Raw genomic sequence first — 26503 nt, 5'->3', positions numbered from 1 at the left:
TGCTATTCTAAAGATTTCTTTCTTAGCTTTAAAAATCTAAGGAATTACGTACAGTTTGCTAAGCTAACTTTCACTATTTTTTATGTGCGCAGAAGCTCTTTAGAAGCAGAGGATGGGATTGGCCGGAGACCCGAACTTCCAATATGGGAAACTCAGTGTACCTTCTTTTTGATCTCAAGTTTGACTCAGATTAAATCAGATCAAGACCTGACCTGTCATCAGATATTTACGACAGTGAAACTGATAATGGTACTAAATATAAAGCTTTTCCTGATTTTATTGTGTTACATTTTGCAAATAGAATCATCTATAATATATGCAAGGCATATCAAGTTCAGTCATTACCTAATGCTAAGTAAGTAACTTAGTATTTATAAGTAAGTAGTAAGTAATGTTAGTAGAAAGTTTTGTGAGAGATTGCCAGATGGGGGCAGCTAATTTGGGTAGCACACCAAAAATAAAAGCATTTCAATTATTTCAGAGTCCCATGAAGCCATGTTGCAAGTTTAGGACAGACTAAAGGAAAAAGTTAATCTCGAAGAAAAAAGATTTAGACAACCAACTAGTCTGTACATTTATTTTAGCCTACTTTATGTATTTGTATGATAAGACAATGCTCTTCTGTGTCTGCAAACGTTTTTTTAAATGTTTTATGTCTGACTTTTTACTAAATACTGACAGTCTGCCTGAAAGTAACATAACATATGACCAGGCTGTGTGGTTAGAAGTGCATTTTAGTTATCTTCATCATTTTATTTTCCTTTTGCACTCAAGAGAAATAAATATTTTGAGTCTCGCAGGAGAATTAAAATAATAATTATATGTATTATTCATCATTATCTGTTACCTATAATTCCCATTCCCCCTATAGTTTGAAGGAATTAATTATCATAACACAGTATTTTCTTGTGTGATTTAAATACTATAACGGCTTGCCAACCGCGCAATGAACCGTTCGCTCCCTCTCATCCCTTCCCGTCATGCGGCGCTGCTGCCTGCTCCTCCACCGAGCCGCCATGTTGTCGGAGTGAAAGCCCGGGGTGTCAGAGAGAAACTGGGGCCGAAATCCGCGACCATCCACCCTCTCCGCCGGTGAGTATCACCTCAACTCGCTCCGCTGTTTCACAAGACGTTAGTTTTAAACGCCCCGACACAGATATTGCATCTTTAGTCGGTCAGGGAGAGATAAAATGAGGGGATTTTTGTGCAGCTGAAGCGGCAGTATACCCTTCTACCGCCGGCCTCCTTCCTCCCCTTGTGTGGGTCTTCCGCTCCAGACAGCTTTCGGGCCTTTGTTAGCATCCGCGTCAGCGGGGTCCTTCCCGGACAGCAGGACCGGCAGACAGGTAAGGCTGTCTGGGTATTTATCGATAAAAGAACGGCAAAGATGTGGGACTACAGAGGTTGTTAAAATCATTGCAAGAATCTAATGTTTGCAGCCGGTTGGAGCTTGTTAGGGGAGGCCGTGTTATTGTTGGTGGACACGGGCAGCGAACCCTCCATAACCAACGGCTAACGGTGTGAGTGAACGATAGAAACCTGGAGAGATGTGGACGTTTTTTTTATCAGCTTATATCTAGTTTTTTTAAACCTATTTTTATAGGTAGCTGTTGTTAGCCGCAGTTTGGGTTTGTCACACCCGTCTGTGCCCTGAATGCAGTGGCCTGAGCCCCGGTTATTGAGCGGCTAACACCCGCCGGACTGTGGAGCTGCTGCTCTGCCCGTTTCCGGGTGCTGAGCACGGTGTGCGGAATGGACGCGTTGTGTGCTGGATTTCCGGGTGTTTCGAGAACTGGAATGAAGAGCTAGCATTTCCTTGTTGCTGAATGCAACAGGAAAACAAAGGCAGGTTTATGAATGATCGGGCTGCATTGTTTTTAGGAGTTCTTAACCGGCTGAGCTGTAGTTATACCTCCTCATTGTGGTTTTAGTTGTATTTGAATGTGTTTAGATGATTCTTACTGTCAGACTGGTAATTACTATATATGGATCAGGTTAAAAAGGACTGCCTGTCACCTCTTCTGGGCCTGTAGGGACACTCATTTGAGATTACTGTCTGTTTGATAAGGAGAGGCTGTAAAACACAAATTATAGTTGCCATTGAACAATGATGATACTGTTATGGACATATTCAGGACCTTAAAGGCAATCATAGTCAATTTTTACATTTTGTAACAACATTAATGTTCATTACAAATGTTTTAATTGGGATTTTATTTTAAGGACCAGCACAAACTAGTGTATAATTGGGAAGGGGAGGTAAAGTGTTGCACTGTTTTTTATATTTTGTTGCCATCTGAAATCTAAATGGTGCGTCTTGCATATGTATATAGACGAGATGAAACCAGCTTAGAAAGTAAGCAGGTGATTTTAAATGTTGCTCAATGATATAACTTGCGATATTAAATTAGGAGGTGTCACTTTATGCTTTGGGTTTAGAGCTACTTAAAGTCTGTTGTTTGGGCATTGAGACATCTTTGCTCTAGTTCCTTAATTATAAATTTTTAAAACCTTTTATAGTCAGTTAAACATCAGCTGTCACCACATATGTCTGAAGCATAGAGAGCATGAATGCACAAAACAACTGTTGAGTTGACATTCATAGCAGTCCATGCAGGTTTTAGCGATCTGCTTGTTGCATATAGTGGTTTTGAGATTAAGAATATATATTTATGATTTATTAAGCTAATACCATCAAAGCCAAAGCCTTGATAAATTTCCTAGTGCTGCAAATAGGGGAAACGGTCTCGACTGGCTATGAAATGTTTGACCACTCATGTGCAGAAACAGATCAAGCTCAGTAAGATGGAACAGAGAGACTTTCTAAAGATGAGTTTTCAAATCTTACCAAACATTTTCAGAGGGTTTTGAGTCTGGCTTTGGCTGTGGATATGATCTAAGCAGCTCTGTTGTTGTTCTGGCTCTATGTTTTGTCCTGCTCCAAGGTTAACCCGCGGTCTCTGCCTCAAGCCTTTGAAGCATTCTGTAGGTTGTTCTTCAAGGATCTTTAAGGCACTAAATCTGTTACTCTGCCCACATCTCCTAGAATACCCTATGCTTCTGGATCTGAGCTAAGTGGAGTTATTAAACTTTTTTTTTCCTTCTGATGATGATCAAGTGTCTTTAGCCTATTTCCCACTGAAAATACTGGGTTAACATGTGTTTTTCAAACATGGTTGACCCGCTAACGATTAGTATTTGGCTCCCTTCCCATTGGCAAAAAAAAGCTGGGTCTAACCCCTCTCTGGTGGCTGTGTGGCCTCTGCCCCCTGTAGCTGCGTGCCTGGTGACCCTCACGCTGGGTTAACATTGATTGTGTCAGCAGTGCAACAAAAATCAGGAAAGTAAACAATGGAGAGCAACGTGTAAGGAAGCCAGGGTGTAGTTAGTGTGCAAACAGAGTTGTAAGCGCTTCCTTGATTAGATGCAAATGGCGCAGTGTGTCGACATACTCAATGGTCCCACGTAAATTAGTGGGTCAACCTGGTTCTGGTGTTCCCACAGCATGCTGATCAGGGCCCAGGGCGATTTTAACGCTTGTCCCCGCTGTTCCCACTGCCACTGAAAGCCGATTTTCAGTGGCAGTGGGTTTAAAAAGGTTTTCGGCCAATGGGAATGGGTTATCATTACCTCTTCCAAGGAGGTAATGCTTTTAGGAGAGGTTGTTGTTTGTCTGTCTGTTTAGGATAACTTGAAAAGATATGGATGGATTTTAATGACATTTTTATCCCTCATGTGAAGAAACAATCAACTAAATTTTGGTCATGATCCAGATCATAATCTGGATCCAGAAATTTGTGTAAAGATTCTCTTACATCAGGGGTAACCAATTAAAAATCAGGCGGGTCTGAATAAAGAAAATCAACAACCCGTAAATGTCCCGAGACATTTTTAATTATAATCTGTTACTTTAAACAGATTTTAATACTGAAATAAAATTAGGTTTTTATGCATTGGTATAGACTATTTCCTGATTCATATATTTTATAAAATATCTGAACTGACCATTTTCTTTTTTTTTTTTTATGGCTTAATTCTCAAGCACATATCGAGGTGCTCATTTTCAGCCTGGATGATATTTATTTTTGGTTATGTTTATCCTGCTTCTCAGCCGTAGTTTGAGTCAAACATACTCAAAATGTGCAGGGTTATCTTAGAGCACGCCATTTCACTTTTCTGTCACCAGTTCACAGCAGTTCTTCCAGCAGGTTACACTTTCTCTTCTCCCTTTTTCTAGTCTTCTTTCCCATCGCCCGGCTTGCCACAGGTTTGCCTGCTAATTTGTATCTTGTGTAGCCTGGTCCTGAACACCCTGGAGGGCTTAACCGTACAAACAGGAGAAGCGGAGCAAGTGAAGTTAGTCACTGCCGTCGGACAACATGCAGTAATTTGTAAATGTTTTAAATCAGGTTGGGTCCGGGTCCGGACCCTGGTCCACTAATCCGTGACTTCTGTCTTACATTGTGAGACAGGAATATTTGGTGCAACAGACAGTTCCCCACTAAACCAGAGGGTGGCAGCACTGACTATTGACAGCCTAAGCATCGGACTCAAAAAGTCCAGAGGAACTTTGCTGAAGTGAAAAAAAATAAGAAAAGAGATTGTTATTGGATTGTTAGCAGGATCAATTGAACCCTATGAATGGATTTTATGGATATGTCACCAGAGCAGTGCCTTATGCCAAGCAACAGTTAATTTAAATTCTATAATGATCCAGATCATGTGGGAGTTTTAGCTATAGGTGTAAGTCCCAATTTGGGGCAACATGTTTTAGCTTGGCAGATGTCTGGTCTCTGAGTGCTTTTCTAGTATTGATATTGATTACTTGGCCAGCTCTTGAGTTTTATTTTATGCATTATAAAATAACGCTTTTTGAACTTGCATTTTACATGTTGATGGAATATTTTGCTGGTTTATCAGAATTTCAGAACTGTAAATGCTCACAGTACCCTAAACGCATGACCCAAAATGCTACAAAACCAAGAAGGAGGGGCATACAGAAGAGAAAGGTAAGAAAATAAACATGTCAGCTGCAAGCCATCCCTGTGAATATTTACTAATACTGAGGCCATCTCAAGGTTTCCTAATATGGTGTGGCTCCAATCTCAGCATAACCCACCCACTACCATGTCTCCTTTTAAATGACATGTTCATAGCATTTTAAATTTAAGCCAGAAAGCTACATTTTACACTCATCTGGGAACATCTTAAACATTGTAATCAGGATTGAACAGAATATTTTTCTTTTATCTTCCCTTTTCCTTCATTATGAACTATTTTGTCATCCCATAAAACTCTTATAAAATGCATTAATTTCTGTGTTTTGAGTGGGATGAAATGTGAATGAGTTGGAGGGCTCTGAGTTCTTTTTGCACGTTTAAAACTGCATTTAATGTCTGCATGGCCTTCACTCTTCCCCCTGATGAGGTAACGCAGCCACCTCTGACCTTTTCAAAATGACAGACACCGGTTTGTCTCCATGTCTTACAAATAAAATCAACAATCTCTCTCAGTGCATGCGTTCTTAGATAGTGTTATTTTTGTCAAATATTGTGATTTGCGCAATATGCTGAGTGGTAAGTTTGTTTGGTACAAAATAGATAAAATAGATAAGGCAAGCTGATTTAACAGTCCTTCTGTTTGGGAGAGGTGTTTGTTGAACTTTGAATGCACCGACCTTTGCTTTTCCTTTATTTTTCTTTGGTTAAATAAACAAAAATTAATGGTAAAAACATTGGGAAGTAATCAATCTCATCTCAAAGGGTCTAATATGGTTTTTGTTCTTGATAACTATTTTTTGGAATGGCACAAAAAAAATAACATTGATCTCTGACTGTTTCTTCCCACAAACTGTGCTTTAGATTATCTCATAACTAAAACATTTCAGCAGATATTTGTCTTTAGAGTCACGCACTTGTAACTAAACAGTGACCTGGGACATGTGTGATGCTTGATAAGGAAATTAGTAGACGTATATCTATTGGCTAATGTTGGTCATGGCACTGTTTACATTAAAAGTAGTGAATAACAAAAGAGAGTGCCATGAACAGTTGATTAATGGTTGTAAAAGGATTAGTTGCATAGTTTGACCTTTTAAAGTTGAATTTTGTTTATATCTAGATTCGAATATAAGCTTTAATGGTCCGTTATAACTATGTGACCTTTCTTATCTCATGCTTTTTACTTTTAAACAAATGTTACCATGTACTTAACTTTTTATATATAGGGAACCTAAAGCCTAAGTGGGAAAATTATTGGGTAGATGAAGTTCAGGCAAATGAAATCAAAATTAAACCAGAGGATCTAATTTTGATTTTATTTTCATCAAATCGATTTTTTAATATTCTTTGCACTAACAGGATAAAAGTCGGAGTTTTCTAGTTATCATGCTAGACTTTCTGGTAGAAAACTGTCTGAGAATGTCAGAAAAAGAACAACACAGGGAGAGTCAAACATGGTGATGGCCTCGCTGATTAAATTCTGCTCTGGCCCAGAAAATCCTAAAGAATTTCTGACCATCAGTTTGTTATCTTAATCTCAAGTCTACTTCATTTAGGCAGGAGGATAATTCTTTGTGGCATACCAGCAATTCCACCTCTATAACGATTAAAAAACAACATTGGTGTGTAGGGCTGGGTATTGTTCAAAAATTTTCGGTTCCGGTACCAATACCGATACCTTCACTTCGATACCGGTTCCTGAACGATACTTTTTTTGATACCAGTTTTATAATATCAATTCGAGAAAAAAAAGAAAATTACACAACATAAAAAAGTACAAAACTTGAGTTTTATTTTAAGCTCTGTTTTTTCCATTTACATTTTTCCTCTTACATAAAAAAAAAATTCAGTGTCTAATATTCACTGTTACATTGTGAGGACCTTTTTACTTAGCAGTTTTCCTTTAGAAAAATGACCATGTCTGACAAACAAGCCCGTTGAATGGGATCCTACTGACAGCGCACCGCTGGTATGGGGGGTCTGAGCGGCTCCCACAGAAATATTGGAAGGCAGGATGAACTGACTGCACTGATTAAGTTTTCAGGTGGATTTTCCCACTTAAAAACATAATGAAACTACTTTATTCCCACTGATCACAGCAAATATAGCTGCAAGGCAAATAAAGGATAGAGTATCTCCGCCCAACGCGCGTCAGAGCCACTTTTCGACCGCGCAGCCAGAGCAGCAAAGCTTCTTCAGCCGTGCGTCAGAAGCCGGTACAAGCAGCAAAAAAGAAGCAGCAGACGTGATTTTGCTGCTCCTGCTGCGTCCAGTTTGAAAGCAGCATTCTCCAATAGTGTCTCGCATTATTCACTCCGCCCTGGCTTTGCTCTGCCCACGGGCTGCTGAGAGGAGGATGGTCGCGCCGGCTGCGGTCCGCTCTTCTTGCAGTCAAACACCGAGCAACTTTCTGCTCTTAAATTGTTTCCGTGCACGATGTATTGCATTACGCACTATTGGCATCAGTCTTAATAAAGTGAAGCCGCACTTTTGACCTGGGGGGCATTTTAAAGGGGTTCCACGACGCTCACAACCAGTTCACAACAGATACACATGAACCCTGGCTGTAGGCGTGACCACCTGTGTATTTTTCCTGGATGACGCAATCACGTTAAGTGTTACAGCCAATCACCGAAACTTGGTACCGAAAGACGAGGCGTGTTTCGGTACTCTGTAGAACCGAAGCATTTCGGTCGGTACCATAAAAGTACCGAAGTTCGGTACCCAGCCCTATTGGTGTGGCCTAATCAAAGTCTGAATTTAAGATGTATTGGGAAGCATATAACGGTTCAGTTATCTCACCATGTAAAAAAAGCCCATAAAAGAATGATGACATGTTGTGGTTTTTGGAGAAATGTTTATATATCGAAGTCAGGCTTGGTCTTTAGTTTTGAATGAGAAAACGAAATGTGGAAAAAGGTCCTTAAACCATCAATCCTGAAGTTTGGAAAATTGCAATATCTGCTATTTGAGCTCATTTGTTTTTGCACTGCTACCTTTCTTTGTTTTTTTTTTTACCCACTTGTTTTTTTCTCTAACGTTCAACAAATATGATGGAGCAATCAGCAAATCACCTTCAATATTAAACGTCCATTAACAGGCAGGTGTCTGGGAAATTCCCTCTGTGATTCTCTAAAAGTAGTAAGAATGGAAACTCCTTTGTCATAAGATCACTTGGTTAGGTTCATCTCAAGTCATTTGACTTTATCAGGAAGTCATGTTTCAACAAAGTAAGTTATTGTTCTTTGTTTCTTAATAAAAATGGTAAAAATCATTCCCTCAGATGTTGTACAGATTTCATTCTATAAACCAGTGGCTTAAAGGGATAGTTCGGGATTTTTGACATGAATCTGTATGGGATCCCCATCACCAGTGTCATGCAATCACACTGACTTACCCCTGGCAGCATCCTGTGAGCAGAGTTCTTGTCCAGCTTTGGTCAAGCCGAAAGTAGTCCGGCAGGTTTGCTAGACCCAGCGAAATAAAACGTTTCTCTTCCCAAAACATTATGTGTTCAAAAGAGTGATATTTTTGCATCCCAAAAACATTGTAGTGGAAAAAGTCACACGTCGTTATCACTTGGTCCTATTTTCTCTCTGTTCGTATCAGTGCGCGCGACACCATGACCTGACAGCTAGGGCCTACCTGTTTGATTCGCGATTGTTTACTACTGGGGAAGATGTCTGACTACGAGAGCGACGAGGAAAACATCGACTTCCACTTAGAGCCAAAGGGATATCTTTATGAACCCGAGTACACTGACGATGAACTTCGACAAATGGAGTTAGATCGGGCAGAAAGAGAGAGGGTGGACAGAGAAGTGATGGAAGCTGAAGCCGGAGCCGCAGGAGCCACAGCTAGAGCTGCGATATCCAGGGTGGCCGACAAATCATGGTGCACTTGTTTCAAGTGCGAATTAATGCAGACAGAGGTGGAATGCTACTGTTGCCACGAGTGGGATTTAGTAATGCCCGTCAGAGGAAAACGATGAAAACTGAGAGTCGATTTACCATCATCTTTGTTGGCACAACCAGGATAATCGCAAGCCTTCACCATTTTTACACACCCGGCTTTATATAAATATAATCAAATACTATCTTGTAAATGTCTAATGAACTTGGTTAGCTCTAAAGCTAGCTCGGTGGCGTTGCTTGTAAACGCAGCTGCTAAGTTAGCACTGAAATGAGCTGGAAAAGTTGAGCTCGCTGTCAGAATGACGGCGCGCACTGATACGAACAGAGAGAAAATAGGACCAAGTGATAACGACGTGTGACTTTTTCCACTACAATGTTTTTGGGATGCAAAAATATCACTCTTTTGAACACATAATGTTTTGGGAAGAGAAACGTTTTATTTCGCTGGGTCTAGCAAACCTGCCGGACTACTTTCGGCTTGACCAAAGCTGGACGAGAACTCTGCTCACAGGATGCTGCCAGGGGTAAGTCAGTGTGATTGCATGACACTGGTGATGGGGATGCCATACAGATTCATGTCAAAAATCCCGAACTATCCCTTTAATATCATCTTTACTTTCTGTGAGAATTACAGAGAACAGTGGTGCCTTTGTTTTGGCTTAACTAAAAAAAAACAACCTTTTAAATCATTCCTCTAATATATGACCCAATAAAATTGTATTTATTTATTTTTTTCTGATTAGGCAAACATGGCTAAAATCCTGAAGCAAAGAACAATGATGGCATTTAGTGGAAACAGCATCTCAAAAAAGAAGCTGTAAACATAGGCTAATAATATTTAAATATCAGTAATAATCATAAACTAATATATATTGAATTACCGTCCACTTCTGGTTTAACCTTTTTATCATATCAATATTTTTTAATGAAATCAAAATATTTAAGTTTAAGCCAGATTTCAATGAATTAATCTTCTTTTTAATTTCTAACTTCCTTTATAATATGTGTACAGGGTGATAATAACGAGCAATAGCTAGATCTGGTAAAAAGCATATTTTTTTGTAAGTTTGTTTTTGTACAGGATTCCAGGCAAATAAGCTGAACTTTTAAAACATGCTAAATTTTTCCATTAGTTCTGTAGAGGCTTCTTTGAATCTTTCCATTAGTTCTGTAGAGGCTTCTTTGAATCTAACCCCCTCCAGGGCATTGTCTAGTCACGGTATTCTAAAGCTGTTTCATTATTTCAGAGGGTTTTTATATTCCCTCTGACACCAGACCTGATCTACCTCATCAGTTTGTGTCTAAATGATAGCTTCCCATCTAAACAGGTATTTCACTGTTTACCTATTCTTAACTGGATTTCCGTTTGTTCCAATTTCAGAGACTTAGACTCACCAAACCTGATCTGAACTGTTTTCCTTCAAACACGCCCTGGGAGGTTTACTTTTATTTGTGGATATATTCAAAGGCTATTCTAAGTCTAAATCCTCCTGGTTTGATTCAACTGTGAAAGGCTATAGACTGGTTTATTAAGTAAGAACAGTTCTGCATTTATAGCATATTCTTGTAAAGACAGTGTGTGAATAAAAACAGAGTTTTGTCATGAGTATTTTCTTAAGAGATGTACCACTATGAAAATCTGGGCTTGTATTGATATTAGTCCATTTCTGTCACATGACTAGCGTTAAAGTCAAGACCACACTAACCAAGACCAAAGAGTACCGAGACTGAGAGAAGACCAAGACCTTATATGGTCTCGGTTTTGGCCTCTAAAGGTCTTGGGCTTGTCTCGGTACTCCTTGGTTGGTGTGATCCTGACTATAAAGGCCAATTTATGCTTCTGACGCATAGCCTCTGCATCCATCAAATCTGTCTCTGTGCTAGTGGGCTCCATCCCGTGTATTCTTACGGGTCTATTGGATTGTTTGCTCACAAAACTTCCAGAGGAGTTGCTGGGGTTTTGCATTGGCGCCTTGCAGCTGACGTCACTGATGTTCGAATCTGACCGCAGCCATGTTGAGTATCCGCTCTGATCCCCTGCGCGTAAAAGACGTCGTCCGTATGTTTTTGCCATCAAGCATATGTGTTGGATAGATTTCTCTTTACCGCCTACCAAAAGAGAATGAACGTCTTTAGAGATGGCTGTCAGCAACCAGAGGGGTTGACTGGATGCCGACTGCAAGTAGCCGCCTGTTCAGGGTACTTTACATATCTGGTGAGCTGCAAAACAAGTCAGGATGTCTAACTTAGTCTGTTGCCAACTGGATTTAATGTGTAGTACAGTTTTATTTTCAGAAAATAAAGTGATTAGATTACACTGATTAGACAGCTTGTGAAGAGGTGCATTGGATATTACGATCTGTAGATTTTGCTACGGACATTATAGTTGTGTTTTGCTGTTTTCATAAGGAAAGCATATTGATCAGCAGAATGTCACTTACCTACGCTTTACATGCAGATATCTTCTTGATTTCCGGAAGCCATATTTTCAGTTCAGTAATCCAGCCAGTTGTGAAATACTGATCAGCATCTATGCTTTTAAATGCTTTGAGAGCTTACCGATGTATGACGACGGATTGTGTATGAGATTTTGGGTCACTTGGTTAATTTGGCTCCAACTAGAAGGGGTGTCAGCGCCATCATTTGACCCAGATTTATGGCATCATCAGATATAAGCTACATTTGACAAGAAGAATTTCATGCTTTAAAATGTAAACACAATTGTCTTTTTAACTTGAGCATTATATTCATTTATGAAACTGGTGTGTGTATTAGGGATGGAACGATTTATGAAAACCGTCCGAACCGTTTGGTTCGACTGTCTCGGTTCTATTTGCGTGTGTTGCGTTCGGTTCATGCGCTGCTCCTTTTTCTCATACGCGTGTACTAGGGCTGGGCGATAATTCAATAACGATATATATCGATCGATAGACGTGTGGCGCAATAGAAAAAAAGAGGGTCGATAAAAGTTCGATAAAGAAACACAGTTTTCATTCCTTCTCATTGTAGCCTAGCATGTAGGTTTATGCTAGTCACTGCTTCCTCCCAACCAATCACAATCGCGGACCCAGACACGCCGTCACCAAGCGCCGCCCTCTCAAACCACAACACAGAGCACATGAAGATGTCGCAGCAAGGAGAGGCGGAGGAAATTGTTTCAAAGAAGGGTTTTTGTTGTTCGGCAGTCTGGCAGTATTTCGGTCATGGCAAGTCGGACAAAAAACAAACCACAGTCATCTGTAAAATGTGTAGGTAACCAGTGAAAACGAAGTCTGATAACACAACCAACTTTCTTTTTTTTTATCATCTCAGCCGCTCACACCCGCAGGAGTACGAGCTGTGTAGGCCCCGGCGCGGCTCTCCTCCGAGGAATCTTCGGGAATTTCGGGAAAATATATATATATTTTCAGTTCTGGGCAGTTTCCCACGTAGTTCTAACAATTGAGAGAAAAATGCTGAGGGGCCAGCAACTTCAAAATAATAACTCAGGTCAAAGCAGGAAACGGGGGCGGCGGCGGCCGTGGGGGGGCATTTATTTATTTGTTATATTTATTTTGGTCACTTTTCTGGTCACTTTAGTTTATTCTTTGTCAGTATTTAATAACATAACCCAGGTCTCTTAAGTTATTTTTCTTTAAAACAATTATGTTATGGTTAAAAAAGTTGGTTAAAATTAAATCATTTAGCAATATTATAACAAGTCCAGGCAGAGCTGCACATTAAATATGGTTTCAAATCTTTTCAATAATTATCGATATCGATCAATATGCATTTTTTTTTATCGATAAGCTTTTTTTCTATATCGCCCAGCCCTAGCGTGTACGCTCCAGAGCAGAAGGTGGCAGTACTGCGACCAAAGCCAACCACCAGTAGTAAACGAGAAGAAGAAGAAGAAGCAAAGCAGCGTAGCCGGGTGTAGTAGAAAAAAATCATTTGTTGTGGAGAATTGTGTGGGTATGGCGAGTGGGAAAGAACAGGAGTTGGAAGACACGCCAGCAGCACTTTATAGGTCTGCTGTATGCGACCGCTTTGCATTTAGAGTGACCTTTGGAGACGGCGGAAAGAAAGTTGTGGATAAAAGTGCAACAGTGTGCAAGCATTGTGCAACACGTTTTGTTTATGCTAACAGCAACACGACCAACATGTCAGGCTAACAATCAACATATACCGAACCAAACAGAAAACCGTGACCACGAAACCGTGAACCAAACCGAACCGTGGATTCTTTGAACCCTTCCACCCCTAGTGTGTATACTGTCAAAAATATCAGAATTTTTTATTTTTCGCTTTGTGAAGAGAAGTTTGCCCATAAAGGACATCCTCACACTCATCCCTGTTTCCCTTTAATAGAGGAGGAACCTGCAGTCTAAAAGAGAACACAACATCCTGTTTCTTCGGGGGTCAAAATGACCATTTCATCCTTCCTGACCCTTCTCTGCAAAACGATACTGATTTTCTAGAGAAGGGGTAATTTACGTGACCACCTTAATTGGACCTCAGCTCTTCCACAAAACGGCTTCATTTTTCCCTAACTGTTCCCCAGACTCTGCCATAGGATAAAGGAAGGCGGGGCTGGTCCTCCCCCATCACCTTTCTTTCTTTGTGGGGAGGGGAGGCAGCATTTAATTTAATATAGACATTTGTTTTAACGAGAAAATCTGGCCCAGATTTCAAATGTCTGAATCGTTTTGTTGCCTCGTTTAAATAAAGACGGTGATAAATCAGAGTTGACCATTTTGAATGGGGCTTTTGGTGCTGTATTAACTGTGTTTTCAAGTGCTTAGTTACTGGTGTTATTGGAACAGTAAAATGTGGTGAAAAAAGCGTTACTTTAGTCAGCTGCAGTATTTTGTATTGCTGTGTGCATCTTAATTAAAAGCATTTAATTGGACAAACTGACTATAAAGTCTCAAGACTGAAACTGGCCATAAAATGTGGCTCATTTTTCTCAAAATGAGACTGGAGTACAGAGACTCTAAACTAGGGCTGCAACAACGAATCGATAAAATCGATAAAAATTGACTTTTAAAAGCGTTGGCAACGAATTTAATCATCGATTAGTTGTGTCGCGCGATTAATGCGTCATCCGCCGCCGCCGTCATCCCGGGGAAGAAAAAAAAATATGGCGGAGCGAGTCAGCGCCGCAGTTGCAGTGTTGCCAACTCAGCGACTTTTCAGACCCCTCCAGCAACTATTTTTTTAAAAAGCGACTAGCGACAAATCTGGCGACTTTTTACAGTGTCACTGGCGGCTTTTGGAGACTCTTACGTGAAAGCATGTATCGTTCCTACTCTTGTCCTCCAGCGGCAGCTGCTGCCGTGGGGCGCCTCCCCCATCCCAACGCCTTTCTCCCTCTCCCACAAGAATCCCTCTCAGCGCTGCAGTCCGAGCCGCAGGATTTTAGTGAGGAGTTTACCCTCAGCGTCCAGACTGCAAATGAAGCGCGCATGCCCCGGGATTGACGGCGCAAATTGATCACAATAATTAAAATAGCCTTTGTAAAGTGAAAAAAGTCGTAACATGCAACTTTTGTAAAGACAAATAAACATGGCACGGAAGCACCACTGTTATGACGCAGCACCTGAAAAGAAAACATGTTGGAGCCTTCGATGGCAGTGAAGAGAGCTGATCAGCAGGATGAGTAACCATGTTTGTTTCATTTTAAAGTGGGGAAACGTAACGTTAGTTTCTCAGTTCGCTCATCTGATGCTTTCCTTAGCTTGTTAGTAGGTTACAGACAGTGATAAGGTTGGCTACTTATTTTACTTTTAATTTCATTTGAATTAGCTTAAGCAGCGTTTATATTTTCTTTATAAATAAATTAACTTGCAAATTATGAGGGCAAGGCTTTTAAAGTTTAAATCTTCTGGCAAAGATAAAGTAAAGAAGATCCTGCAATTTATGGAAGTAAAGCAGAATAAAATCCAGCAAGATCAGTAATATGTCAATTAATTATCTGCCACATTCCCATGTAAATATCTGTCTTTGGAGGATGTGTTTTTTAGCACCCCTAGTTCTCTCATTTTTATTCCAAATACAATTTATAATTTGAATCACAGGGCTATTTTTATCTCTATGGTTCAGTATTTTCTCAAGTAGCAACTTTAACTGCTATACTTTCCTGTCTTAAAAGGCAGAACTCTTCTAGTCTAAAAAAAACCTCATTTGTTGAAATGGGGGGGCCTATTGTTTGAACCCCTTAGGGGCTTTAAAAAACAAAAATGTCTCTTTTTGCGCTTTATGAAACAAAGTAGCCTATATTTTGTGGATGTACAGCTACATTTCTCATGTAAGTTTGCTTAGTTTTAAAACAAACATTTAATTTTTCATATAGCACCAGTACAGTTAATGAGCAACCTGTACTTGTGTGCTTGTTTGTTCTGTCTAAAATGTTTATTTTGGAATAAAGAGGTTAATATAAAAAAAATATTTTGTGTCCGATTCATCGATTAATCGAAAAAATAATCGGCCGATTCATCGATTTTCAAAATAATCGTTAGTTGCAGCCCTACTCTAAACGTGTCTTTAGCTGACAGAGCCACCCACTGAGAGTACCAATTATATCAAGATGGTAAAAAATGATATATACATTTTGCATTTAAGATCAAAAAATAAAAAAATCCGCAACTATGCTCTATCCAGAACCCCAAGTGGAAAATTTTGAGTTTCACCTGCTTTAATTTCATAAAGTCTTCTTTTAAAACTCTCAGGCTATCCAATTGTTTATCGATTAATTGCAAAAATAATCAAGAATTAGCATTTAAGATATTATTAGCATTTTCCGTTAATTTTTTAATACAATTTCTGAACTCTTCATAGCTTTCTTCCTATGAAATACGATTTGTTTTTTCCCCACCATGGTTTCTCAGTGACATTGTGTTTGACTGTGTGAGAGGTAACACCGTTAATGTCTAGCATTAGTGACATTAAGCAATTAAGCAGTCTGGCTTTTCGCAGCCAGTTTTATGGAACAGAACAGAACCCTACTTACCAGCAATGAAGAAAGATTTTGTTGTCTTCGTATTTGAAATCTTCTGTGTTAATTTCATTTAAGTTTTAGCAGTTAAACATAGAAACACAAACGTTTAACCACATTAAAGAAAATCGTCAATTTCTCTCAGTTCTGTTTGCTTTATTATTATGCGTGTTTTTTTTTTTTTACTGGTCGGTAAACCAGAGAAAACCACTTTCCCCTGAATTAATAACCACAGGTCAGACAACAACAGGTGCAGTTTTTGTCTATTTTTGCAGAGCAGCCAAGCTACCACCGGCTGGTTGTTTAATTTCCGCTTGCAGTCTGTTTGTGGTTATCGATCAGGGGTCGGAAAAGCCTGTCTGCATTATGCAGAGCTTTGCCAAGCTTTATTTAAAAGAAGAAATGTCTATTAGACTCCTGTCATTTTTACTGTTAAACTGTGATTCAAATGAAATTCTCAAAGTTTCAGTATCAGTTTAATTTTTACTTCAGTCTAATAATGCTGGAGCAGTTCTGCACTGTCCAGCTTCCCTGAATTCCCCATTTAACCTCTGCTGCAGCCGACAAATCAGTAGAAATCATCTCCAACTTGTCCAGACAGATCAGAGGCACGTTTTTTGGGTGAATTGAACAAATTTGAAAAGGTCTTCTTGTAACATGTGCATCTCTGTCTCTATGTCCAGGCTGTGGTGGAATGAGCAGTGTGTGTGTGTTGAAGAGGAAAGCAGTGCTCTGGCAGGATTCATTCAGCCCCCACCATAGAAGTACATCTCCCAGCATGCCTGTGGTGCTGAGCAGCGGCGGACATGCCCCTCCAACTGGACAGACCCCCCAGGCCACACCTCCCAGTCAGCAGGTAATAACCACCACTCTGATTCCTCATAAGTGACTAAACGGATCTGAGAGCTTGCATTCCACTGTGATGTGGAACTTGTATAACACTACCAACAGGTAGTCCCCATAACAGTACTTTGTATAAAAAAAAAAAAAAAGGTTGGACACCGTTTTATCTTCTAATATTTAGTAGAACTGGTTCAAATAGAGAGGGAACTTTGACTACTGTAAATCCTCTTATATTGGCCTGTATTCCATTAGCAGCTGGGTCTCTAATAATGGCCTGTCTGGCTGTCGGCAGAGGTAAATAGTGGCCGGACTCTTGTACAGGCCGGGGCTATAATTAGAACCAGTCTGGGTAGTCCTCAATAACTTCTGATACTAACATACAAGTACTACAGGGCGGCAATGTTTGCTAACGAATCCAAGCCATTAGCATGGGAAGTCCCATCCTTAGCGCAGACAGTGCCGCAGACAGGAGGCCGGCTTGTTTTGCTTTTATGACCGAAATTGCGGAAAACAACTCGTGAAGTTGGACCAGCTAGCAGAGCGAGGTGCGCGAGAACGCTGGGACCCTTTTTCCACCTGGATTTCCACTCTTTTTCGCCCTATCTTCCTCCGTTGTCGGACTACTCGCCCCACTTCCTCATCGCCTTAGCGTATCTAGACCCACCGCGTATAGTGCAGACCACGCTTCAACATTGAGCATAAATCCAAAATGTCTGCGTCAAGCTCACTGCGACACACTGCTGCAGGAAGATAACCAGCCACACTTTAGTTCTGATCTGAAAGACAAATGTGATTACCAGTCGGTCTGGTGGTAACCAGGCAGCTTTAAAATGACAGAATTTCGTTGGCCTTCGTTGTTCTGAATTTCCCTTGAAATATACGATACTGGTAGCCTACTTCCACTTAGCCAGCCTCAAATAAAATTTTGCTGTGATGGCAGAACAGTTTCCATTATTATTTTTTTTTAAACTTTGTTTCAAAAGTCAGTTTGGCCAATATTCCATTCTGTGTCTTTTTATTATTTTTTTTTTGTATTGTCGTGCAGAAAATTTGCAGCTGCTGGAAGATGTCTGAATAATGTTCTGTATACCGTTATGGTAACTGTACTTTTTCAATAAATGAACCTAGTATTTTATAGGTTCCAAGAGACACAAAATCTTGTTTTTATTCATTCCACTGGTAGTCTGCTTTGATCAAATAGAAATAGAGGCCTGCCTCTAATTCTGGCCTCCTTCCAATAATGGCCTGGACCAAGATGTACCTGAGTGAAATAAAAGCCCCAGCCTATATTAGAGGATTTACGGTATTCCATCTTACAGAATCTCTTTAGATTCTCCTTTCTCTTCAGCAGCAAGAAACCAGTGTAAAGGAGGAAGATTGTTGGCTTTGAATAATTTTTGTGTTCATCTGATCCAGATGTTTAGGGTCAGTCATATTGGGTTGGTTATTAGATTTTTGTTTGGAACCTCTGGGGTAGCCCCACATAATTCCTGGACCTTTACCAGACTCAGAGCATCATAAATCCCTCACCATACCTAACCCTTATAGGGCAAACTCTTAAATTCAACATTTCATGTTAAGAGTTTTATTGGAGGTCAGAACAAGTAAATATTACCTTTGTAACATTTAAAAAATATATTTTCATGCAAAAATGAGGGCTAACCTAATTACCAAAAAAAAACAATCCAAAGAGTGCCTCTAAAATAAATGTTTAAAAAAGAAACACTTAGGGAAAGAAACACATTTGTTACGACATAACCCTCAGAACATTAATGCTTATACAGGAACTTCCAATCTTTTTACTTTTAAACTTTGCTTATTAACATTTGAAATTTGCTTTTTTACTTGGCTTATTAAGTTTTAACTTATTAACTTTTTTAGGTATACTCTACTGGCCATATTTGATACTTAAAAAATTTTGGACATGGATTGTTCTAAATGCATGGTTAAAATTGGTTTAAAGCTTCCAGGGGATTTCCTAGTAAGGAGCTTAAGTTCTTTATTTTATTTTATTTTTTATATTTAATAATTTTAGTTTAATAATGCAGCAATCTAAGAGATATACTTTTAGTAAATCCCAGTTCGGCACAACAGTAGAACAGATTCCACTCAGTGTAAGTGTCCATGTCCTTGCAGAAACTGTTTAATGATAATAAAGGCTGCCAGATTTTTTCAAGTGTTTGAACCAAGTTAAAACTATACCACTTAAAGAGTTGTGGGTAGAACAAATATACAGACAAGAAAAAAAAGCTTAAAAGGAAGATTTTTGGATTAATTTTTTCTTTGAGTTTTCTTTTTTGTTTGTAGGCTAATAAAATGAGCACTTTCAGTAACTATTAATCTGATGGATTAATAGTTAGTTCAAGTTTAGTCACATTTATAACAAGATTTCTGTGTCGGTGAAGTAGTCATGTATTCCCAGTGCAGTTTGACTAACATTACTGTGTTTGCAGAAATGTTTTGGGGTTTTTTTTCTCGGGGGTATTTTTGTGATTATTTCCAAAATTAGTCAGCAAGGAAATCACCTTTCCCGCTAGTGGAAAAGGTTTGAGTGTACATTATTTCTCAAAAGTGAGTACAATCCTCACATTTTTGCAACATTGTATCAGAACATTTCTAGGAAGTAAAATTAAGATATGACGCTTTAATAGTAACTACTCAGGGTGCAGCTTGCATGAAGTTGGTGGCATTTAGGAAATGTATGAAAACTTAAAACTCTCCTTGAATAGTTTTATCAAAAATGCATAAAGTCGAAGACTTTTCCGTTCTTTGTTTTCAGGTTCCGTGAACCAGAGGAATGCTAGTGTCGGATATTTTGATGCATAAATGAAAACCTCTGTTTAATTCCCCCTCTTCATTTACTGTTCAAAATGGCTGTCTCTTTCCAGGAACCGGAAGCACAATTTTTTCTCGGACTGATTCTTTGATTATGAATAAGATTGCATAATTAGATGTATGTTATGATAAAACAAAACGGAAATTAGCTGGTGGGAGGTAAAAGAAACCCCTAACTGTTAAGTTTTTTTCCTCTTGTCTTGCTGTTACAAATGTTGTTCCACTACAACTCTGGTGCCACAACACATTTTGTTTAAATCTAGCTTATTATAATTTTTGATTCCATCTGGAAAAGCTTATTTTGCAAGTTTGCACGTGCAGAAGCTCAGGTTTCCTATCAGTTTTATCACAGTCCTCTACAGGCTGGTAATATCATCGTGGCCTTTTCAGACTATTTGTTCTTCCTAGCCATAGCGTAATCTGTTTGTGTTTGAACCCAAGGGTGTGGCAGGAGCTGGACGCTCCCAGGATGATGCCATGGTAGATTATTTCTTCCAGCGGCAACACGGCGAACAACCGGGCAAACACCGCTGGCCCACTGGAGACAACATCCACGACAGTCAGGTATTCACAACATATGGATAACGTACGAGTAGGCATGTGCTGCTGTGCCAAAAAACCTCTTCACAAATGTAAATCATAAATAAGATGACACAATTAAGGGGCTTTTTATTTTAAACAGAAATGATTCCAATTATTCCAGAATTGCAGCCTCACATAGATAAAAATAAATTTAATTCAACTAATGTGGCAAAAATATATCTGCTACTAAGACACTGATTTACAACTTGTTTCTACATGTTGGTTAAGTATAGAGGTGCAGATTTCTGCTGTTTTGACTCCTTGTGGCTTCTTATGACGTTTAGGTGCGGTCGATGGACGAGCTGAACCATGATTTTCAGGCTCTGGCTTTGGAGGGGCGAGCTATGGGAGAGGTGAGCACGGACAGTGAGCTAGAAGAGTCTGTATGTTTACTAATGAGAATATGTTTAGTTTGGCCTAGAAAGGACTGATTAGTGTTAATGTTGCATGCAATTTCTAAGCATAAAGGTGGTTCAACGTTGAATTAAATCCAATAGAAGGTCAAGAAATGAAAAGATTATTAGTTTGAAAGCATTTATTTGGGATTTAGTGCAGCTAAAAATTAACACGGGCTATAAGTAGCACTTTTAATGATTACAAATGCTTGTAAAGGGAAGGAAATTTGTTATTTTGATCAGATCACAACATTTTTCACAGATAGTCTTTTCTCACTGTTTACTGAAAGAACGATTTAAAAAACAGGAATCTAAACGAGCTGCTGGTTCAATGCCAGATTCCAAATGCTGAGTCAAACACAACCTTTATCATGAAAGCGTAGAGCCCTGCCCGTTTCATGGCTGCTCTACCTCAGCTTCACCTCGTATGTTGTGGGAATTCATCCAGGAAAATCAGCCTGGGGTTTCTTTGGCTCCTGCAGCTGCTCAGGCAAAGGGATTCCTCTAAATGTTAACATTTTGTCTACATCAAAATTTTACATTATAAAACATTTCCCTTCACTGTGTTTTTTGGACATTTCTTCTTGAATTTATTATTATTATTTTTCATCCTTGTGTCTCTACAGCAACTCCTACCCGGGAAGAAGTTCTGGGAGGCGGATGACTCTGGGAAAGATGGACCAAAAGGGATCTTCTTGGACCAGTGGAGGGACAGTGCATGGGGTGCCTCAGGTTTGACTGGTTGTCCTTTTTTTAATGCAGCAAAGAACAAAGGGCTGTGATTAAAGCAGGGGATCTGTCCAATATCTAGAAACCACCTCTAAGGGTTTATTTTTAGATCCCTGTCTGAATAAAAGCTGTTATCAAAGCAAAATCGAGCCAAATCCTGCTGTTTCCCTTCAGCTGAGCATAGTTATTTCTGTAAAATCACTAAAGGTTTTTCTGATTACCTTTGAAGCTCAGTGACATCACACCAAAAACATCCTTCCCCTAAGTTTTAGTAAACAACTGTCTGTCTATGAGAACATTTTTTGATCTCCTCTGAAGTTAGTTTTTATAAAGACTGAAACTTTTAAAAGCTTTATACAGAAGGATTAAATTATACATAAAACATTGGGACTCTACTACATTGTGGCTCCTTCTCTGGTGTTCTTTGGTTGTCCTGCTTGTTTAGTTGGATATTAAATCATATTCTAAACAGAAAGGATTAGATTCTAGATGCTGGACTCTGCATATCCTGCAGCCTTCCTGAAATGTTTTTGTTCTAGCTGCAGCATTTCCCTTATCCTCTATTAACCCTTCATCTATGTCCCTTTTATGACAGATCACTCCGTGTCTCAGCCGATCATGGTGTCCCGTCGGCCGGTTCAGGGTTTCCATGGCGGAGGTGACGTTGGGGTGGGCTCAGTGATGTCACCGCGTTCTGAAAGTGGGGGGCTTGGAGTGAGCATGGTGGAGTATGTTCTGTCCTCCTCACCAGCTGATAAACTGGATCCTTGCCTCAGAAAAGGACCATATGTGAGTTTTATTTAAACAGGGATTTATTTCATGCATTGTCGCTGAAGCTTTGTTTTGTGTATTATTGTGCTATCATATTTTATATATATTTTTTTTTTATTTGCATTTCAGGGACAGAGGGATGGAGAAGTAGAGGAGGAGAAGAGGGAGAAGCCGAAGACGGCATTTGAAGGAGAGAAACTGAAAGAGTTAACAGAAGGTGAAAGTGACGTGATCAATGACGTCATCAACCCAAACGGGCTGCCCGTACAGAACGGCCTCGACGTCGATGTGAAGGAGTTTGGGTGAGAGAGAGCGGTCATTCCACAGATGTTCGCTAGTCTGACCTCCTGCACATGGAAACTGACCCCATCTATCCCTGCAGGCGTCCCCCTGGAAACATGCCTCCACCCGGCCCCGAGAGCGACCTGCTGGGTGGCCCTGGAGGGGTGGGGCCTGACGGCCTGACACCTCTCGGCGGCAGCGGAGGCCCCAAACCCCCTGATGATTTCTCCGGAGTGGATCAAGGTGGCGTTACAATGGACGCCATGGAATCGGTAATGGAGCCGCTTCAGTTTGACTACAACTCCCAGATGCAGATGGACTCGGCGCCCACTGTGGGTCTGTTTGATTACGCTAACCAGCAGCAGGTAACCAACGAGGGCGGAGCTAGCGGTACAAATTCATCCTAGAAGTTCTCCATGACGACATTAATCTGTGGTTCTGTTTACAGCTTTTCCAGAGAAACAATGCTCTGGCTGTGCAGCAGTTAACAGCAGCTCAGCAGCAGCAGTATGCGTTGGCAGCCGCTCAGCAGCCCCACATTGGTACGTCTTGTTTTATTTTATAACAGTTTAACCAATGTTGAGATTTTATTCTGATTTTCTTTTGCTCTAACAACAACCATGCAGATGTTTGACTGCAGGATTTCATAGTTTCATGTTTTGAAAGCGTACTTGTCCATTTTCTCAGAATGAATCTGTTACTGCTGAATAGAAAAGTGTTTACCTCTACTCTATCTTCCTGTCTGAGTGGCACAAACTCACTTGAATCATATCGCTGCCCCCTAAAGCACTGGAGTGAGAAAGTCATTCAGTCGTACTCTAGTTTATTGTAATGTGACCAGAATTTAGCGCCTCTGTGATGAACTGCGATTATTAACCTGGTTCTCATCACCTACTCCTTGTTAACTGGTAAACTTACAGCAGCTTGATTGTTTTCTGTCTTTAAAAGTCAGAGAAAAAGCTGAGCCTTGATTTCACATTTATTCACCAGTTGTTCATATATCATAGTAGATTTGATGAGACCTTTTCCAGCAGTATTTTATCCCTTTGCTTTAGTTTTAACCTTCCTATGCGTGAAGCTTGAACATTTTAAGACTCGAGGTTTATTGTGATTAATAGATTTTCACTTAAAGTTAAATCCAACTACAGCTGCTCCAATCAGAATCGTTTTCCTCGGAGATCTGAGCCTCTCTTTTTATTTCTCTGCTGCAGGCCTTGCTCCAGCATTTGTGCCCAACCCTTACATCATCAGCGCTGCCCCTCCCGGGACAGACCCTTACGCAGCAGGTCTGGCAGCGGCAGCTACTCTCGGTAAGCCATGGGTGGTTTGATATTTGTTTAAACATCTTGTTATTCCGAGACGCTGGTGACCTCACAGCTCTCACACCTTTATGCCTTCAGGCCCTGCAGTGATGCCTCCCCAGTACTACGGTGTGACCCCCTGGGGTGTCTATCCTGCCAACCTTTTCCAGCAGCAGGCCGCTGCAGCCAACAGTTCAGCCAATCAGCAGGCAGCGGGACAGGGCCAGCAGAGCCAGCAGCAGGTCAGTCGACTACCTGCCAAACAAAATCCCCCAGACTGCAGATGCTTCTGTCACAGCTGCTGTTCAGTGGTTAAAGTTCAGCCATGCTTTGACTTTTCAGGCCTAAAGAGGCTGATTTTTTTTTTTCCCCTCAATAATTATTAGCTTTTGGTCTAATTTTATTGGATATTGATCAACACATTTATACAATACACTTAACTGAATCTTTAAGCTTTTTTTTTTATTTAATTGCTGTTTTATTCATTTATTTGTTTTTTAATCTTGGTTGACATTTCCTCTTTGATTTTGTAAAGGTGATGCGAGCTGGAGGAAACCAGCGTCCGTTGACCCCCAGCCAGGGTCAGCAGGGACAGCAGAATGATCAGCTGGTCGCTGCAGCAGCTGTAAACTCAGCCCTGGCCTTTGGGCAGGGGTTAGCTGCAGGGGTCCCAGGTTAGTACTGGATTTTTCTACTTTATTTTTTATATATATTGTTTAAGCAGGCTTTAAAAATGTTTTTCTCTCATGGTGCTGTGTGGCACATATATTCCTTGGTAAATCACTGTTCTTATTTCTCTCAAAGGATATCCGGTCTTGGCGCCTGCAGCCTACTATGATCAGACAGGAGCTCTGGTGGTCAACACTGGGGCCAGGAGCGGCCCTGTCCGCCTTATGGCGCCTGCCTCTGTCATCATATCCCCCTCTGCAGCACAAGCAGGTAGCGCAGTATTTCACTTTAGTCACACTAGCTCAGCTTGTCTCTACTGGTTGTCGTGGTGATCAAAGACCTGTATGCACACAAAACAACAGATCCCATTTTGGGCTCATAAACATGTTGGGAAACGTTAAATTAAACCTGAGGGGAAAAGTGGAAGATTATGTGACTTTATTTCCTGCTGGATTATTGGCATAGAAAAAATTCCCATAAGTCCTGAAAGTTCAGCCCGTCGATGAAACAGCAACACAAATAAACTATGAAGTCATCTTTGAACTTTGTATCACTTCCTCTTCATTTTATATCTCTTCACTTTTCTCCTCCAGTTGCAGCTGCAGCAGCTTCAGCTGGCGGTGCCAATGGCGGTTTGGGCGGAGGAGCTAACGGTCCGTTTCGTGCCATGACATCCCAGCAGCCTCAGCAGCAGGGCGGCCCCGGCGGCGCACTGGGAGGAAGCTCCTTCTACGGATCCTCATCCCTCAGCTCCTCCTCTCAGAGCTCCTCTCTCTTCTCACAGGGCTCAGCCCAGCCTGGACCTGGGTCGGCCTCTCTGGGCTTCAGCCAACCTGCCTCTTCCTCCCTTGGGGCCACTCTGGGAGCCACACTGGGAGGCTTTGGTACTGCTGGTGAGAATACACTGCATGCACATGTAGCTTTTTTTACATTCAGCCTCCAACTTCAGTGTATCTTTTTTTTTTATTCCTTAGGTTTTTATGCAACAAACAGTGATTAGATAAGATAGATTTAACCCTCTACATTTAAACCAATCCACTGGACTTTGTTTTCAAGTTTGAAGGTGTTTCGCTTCCATCCAGGAAGCTTTTTCAATTCAAAATGTTCGAATTTAATCTAATTTCAATTCAGAATTTCATTGATTTTAAAAGCGCATAATTAATAAATGGAAACACAGCTTAATTTTTTTTATTAGATTTTTCATATCAGGCTATTTTATTTCCTGTTGCAGACCATTGTCAAAATTGTTAATTTTCTTTGTGTACATTGAAATGTTTCCCTTCCATAAACCACACACCACCCCTGCACAGATCTTGCTGACAAACATCTCTTTGTCTCCCTCTAGTGGCCAACTCGAGTGGTGGCAGTGGTTCAAGGCGGGACTCCCTGACGGGAAACAGCGAGCTGTACAAGCGCACCCCCTCCAGTTTAACTCCCATCGGTCATGGAGGTTTCTACAACGGCACTTTGGGGTTCAGTACGTCTCCGGGCCCTGTGGGTATGCCCCTACCCAACCAGGGGCCATCCCACTCCCTCACACCCCCGCCCTCGCTGTCCAATCACAGCTCCTCATCCAACCTCAATCTAGGTAAATGCCTTTGATTTAAATGTTCGTGTTCTATTTTTAGCCTCTGATCTTTTTTTTTTTTTTTTTTTTTTTTTTTTTTTTTTTTTTTACTTTTAATGATGGAGTTGATCAAATTTTGAAATAATCCATTGTCCATTTGCTAATGGAGTTTTTTTTTGTGAATTTATTAAACTCAAGAAAAAAGTAATCTGAGAGGTGAAAATAATTTTGAAAGTAAAATAGAGTAGCAGAGTTTTAGCTCCGCCCATCAACAGCCGTAAGCTCTTATTCGCATTTCAGGTAAGAGGCTGCTCATTTCGAATGCACCTTATATCACCAACAAGCTGTCAGTTCTGCTGAGACTGGCCAATAGGAACAAAGGCCCGCCCATGACGCATTCTTCACATTGAGAGAAAGATCCAACTGCAAAAAAAAAAAGAAAAACAATATTTGAGATTAAAAACCTGGGTGATAATTTTCCTAATGTTAATTTGTCTTTGATTTATTTTGAAACAAATAATATTCTCTCCAAATGTTTTCTCTAGTCTCAAATCTAATCAGTTTTTGTTATCTTAGTTAAATATATTGGTTTTACTCTGTCAGATCGCCTTTCTTCCTTGAATTTAATAAAAAATGCAA

General features: G+C 40.3%; 1 protein-coding gene across 2 annotated transcripts in view; it reads left to right on the top strand.

The window, feature by feature from the left end:
* Nucleotides 1-938: 938 nt before the first annotated feature.
* pum1 (pumilio RNA-binding family member 1) overlaps nucleotides 939-26503 on the top strand; it is a 36848-nt gene continuing 11283 nt past the window's right edge. The window contains exons 1-16 of one of the 2 annotated variants that reach the window (XM_038288738.1): nucleotides 964-1092; nucleotides 1211-1346; nucleotides 16574-16746; nucleotides 20010-20132; nucleotides 20435-20503; nucleotides 21172-21277; nucleotides 21870-22063; nucleotides 22175-22347; nucleotides 22428-22692; nucleotides 22776-22869; nucleotides 23539-23637; nucleotides 23728-23870; nucleotides 24164-24302; nucleotides 24433-24567; nucleotides 24891-25190; nucleotides 25643-25885. In XM_038288738.1, the coding sequence (XP_038144666.1) occupies nucleotides 16585-16746; nucleotides 20010-20132; nucleotides 20435-20503; nucleotides 21172-21277; nucleotides 21870-22063; nucleotides 22175-22347; nucleotides 22428-22692; nucleotides 22776-22869; nucleotides 23539-23637; nucleotides 23728-23870; nucleotides 24164-24302; nucleotides 24433-24567; nucleotides 24891-25190; nucleotides 25643-25885 (2245 nt within the window). In that variant the 5' untranslated portion in view covers nucleotides 964-1092; nucleotides 1211-1346; nucleotides 16574-16584. Of the gene's footprint in view, nucleotides 1093-1210; nucleotides 1347-16573; nucleotides 16747-20009; nucleotides 20133-20434; nucleotides 20504-21171; nucleotides 21278-21869; nucleotides 22064-22174; nucleotides 22348-22427; nucleotides 22693-22775; nucleotides 22870-23538; nucleotides 23638-23727; nucleotides 23871-24163; nucleotides 24303-24432; nucleotides 24568-24890; nucleotides 25191-25642; nucleotides 25886-26503 lie in introns of both variants that reach the window. The other variant, XM_038288737.1, reaches the window with a different exon arrangement.

Source organism: Cyprinodon tularosa, unplaced genomic scaffold (assembly GCF_016077235.1).
Source record: "Cyprinodon tularosa strain WSP-4 unplaced genomic scaffold, ASM1607723v1 ctg26, whole genome shotgun sequence".
NCBI classification, from domain to species: Eukaryota; Metazoa; Chordata; class Actinopteri; order Cyprinodontiformes; family Cyprinodontidae; genus Cyprinodon; species Cyprinodon tularosa.
Note: the sequence above shows the minus strand (reverse complement) of the source record. Positions and strands in the feature narration are given on the sequence as shown.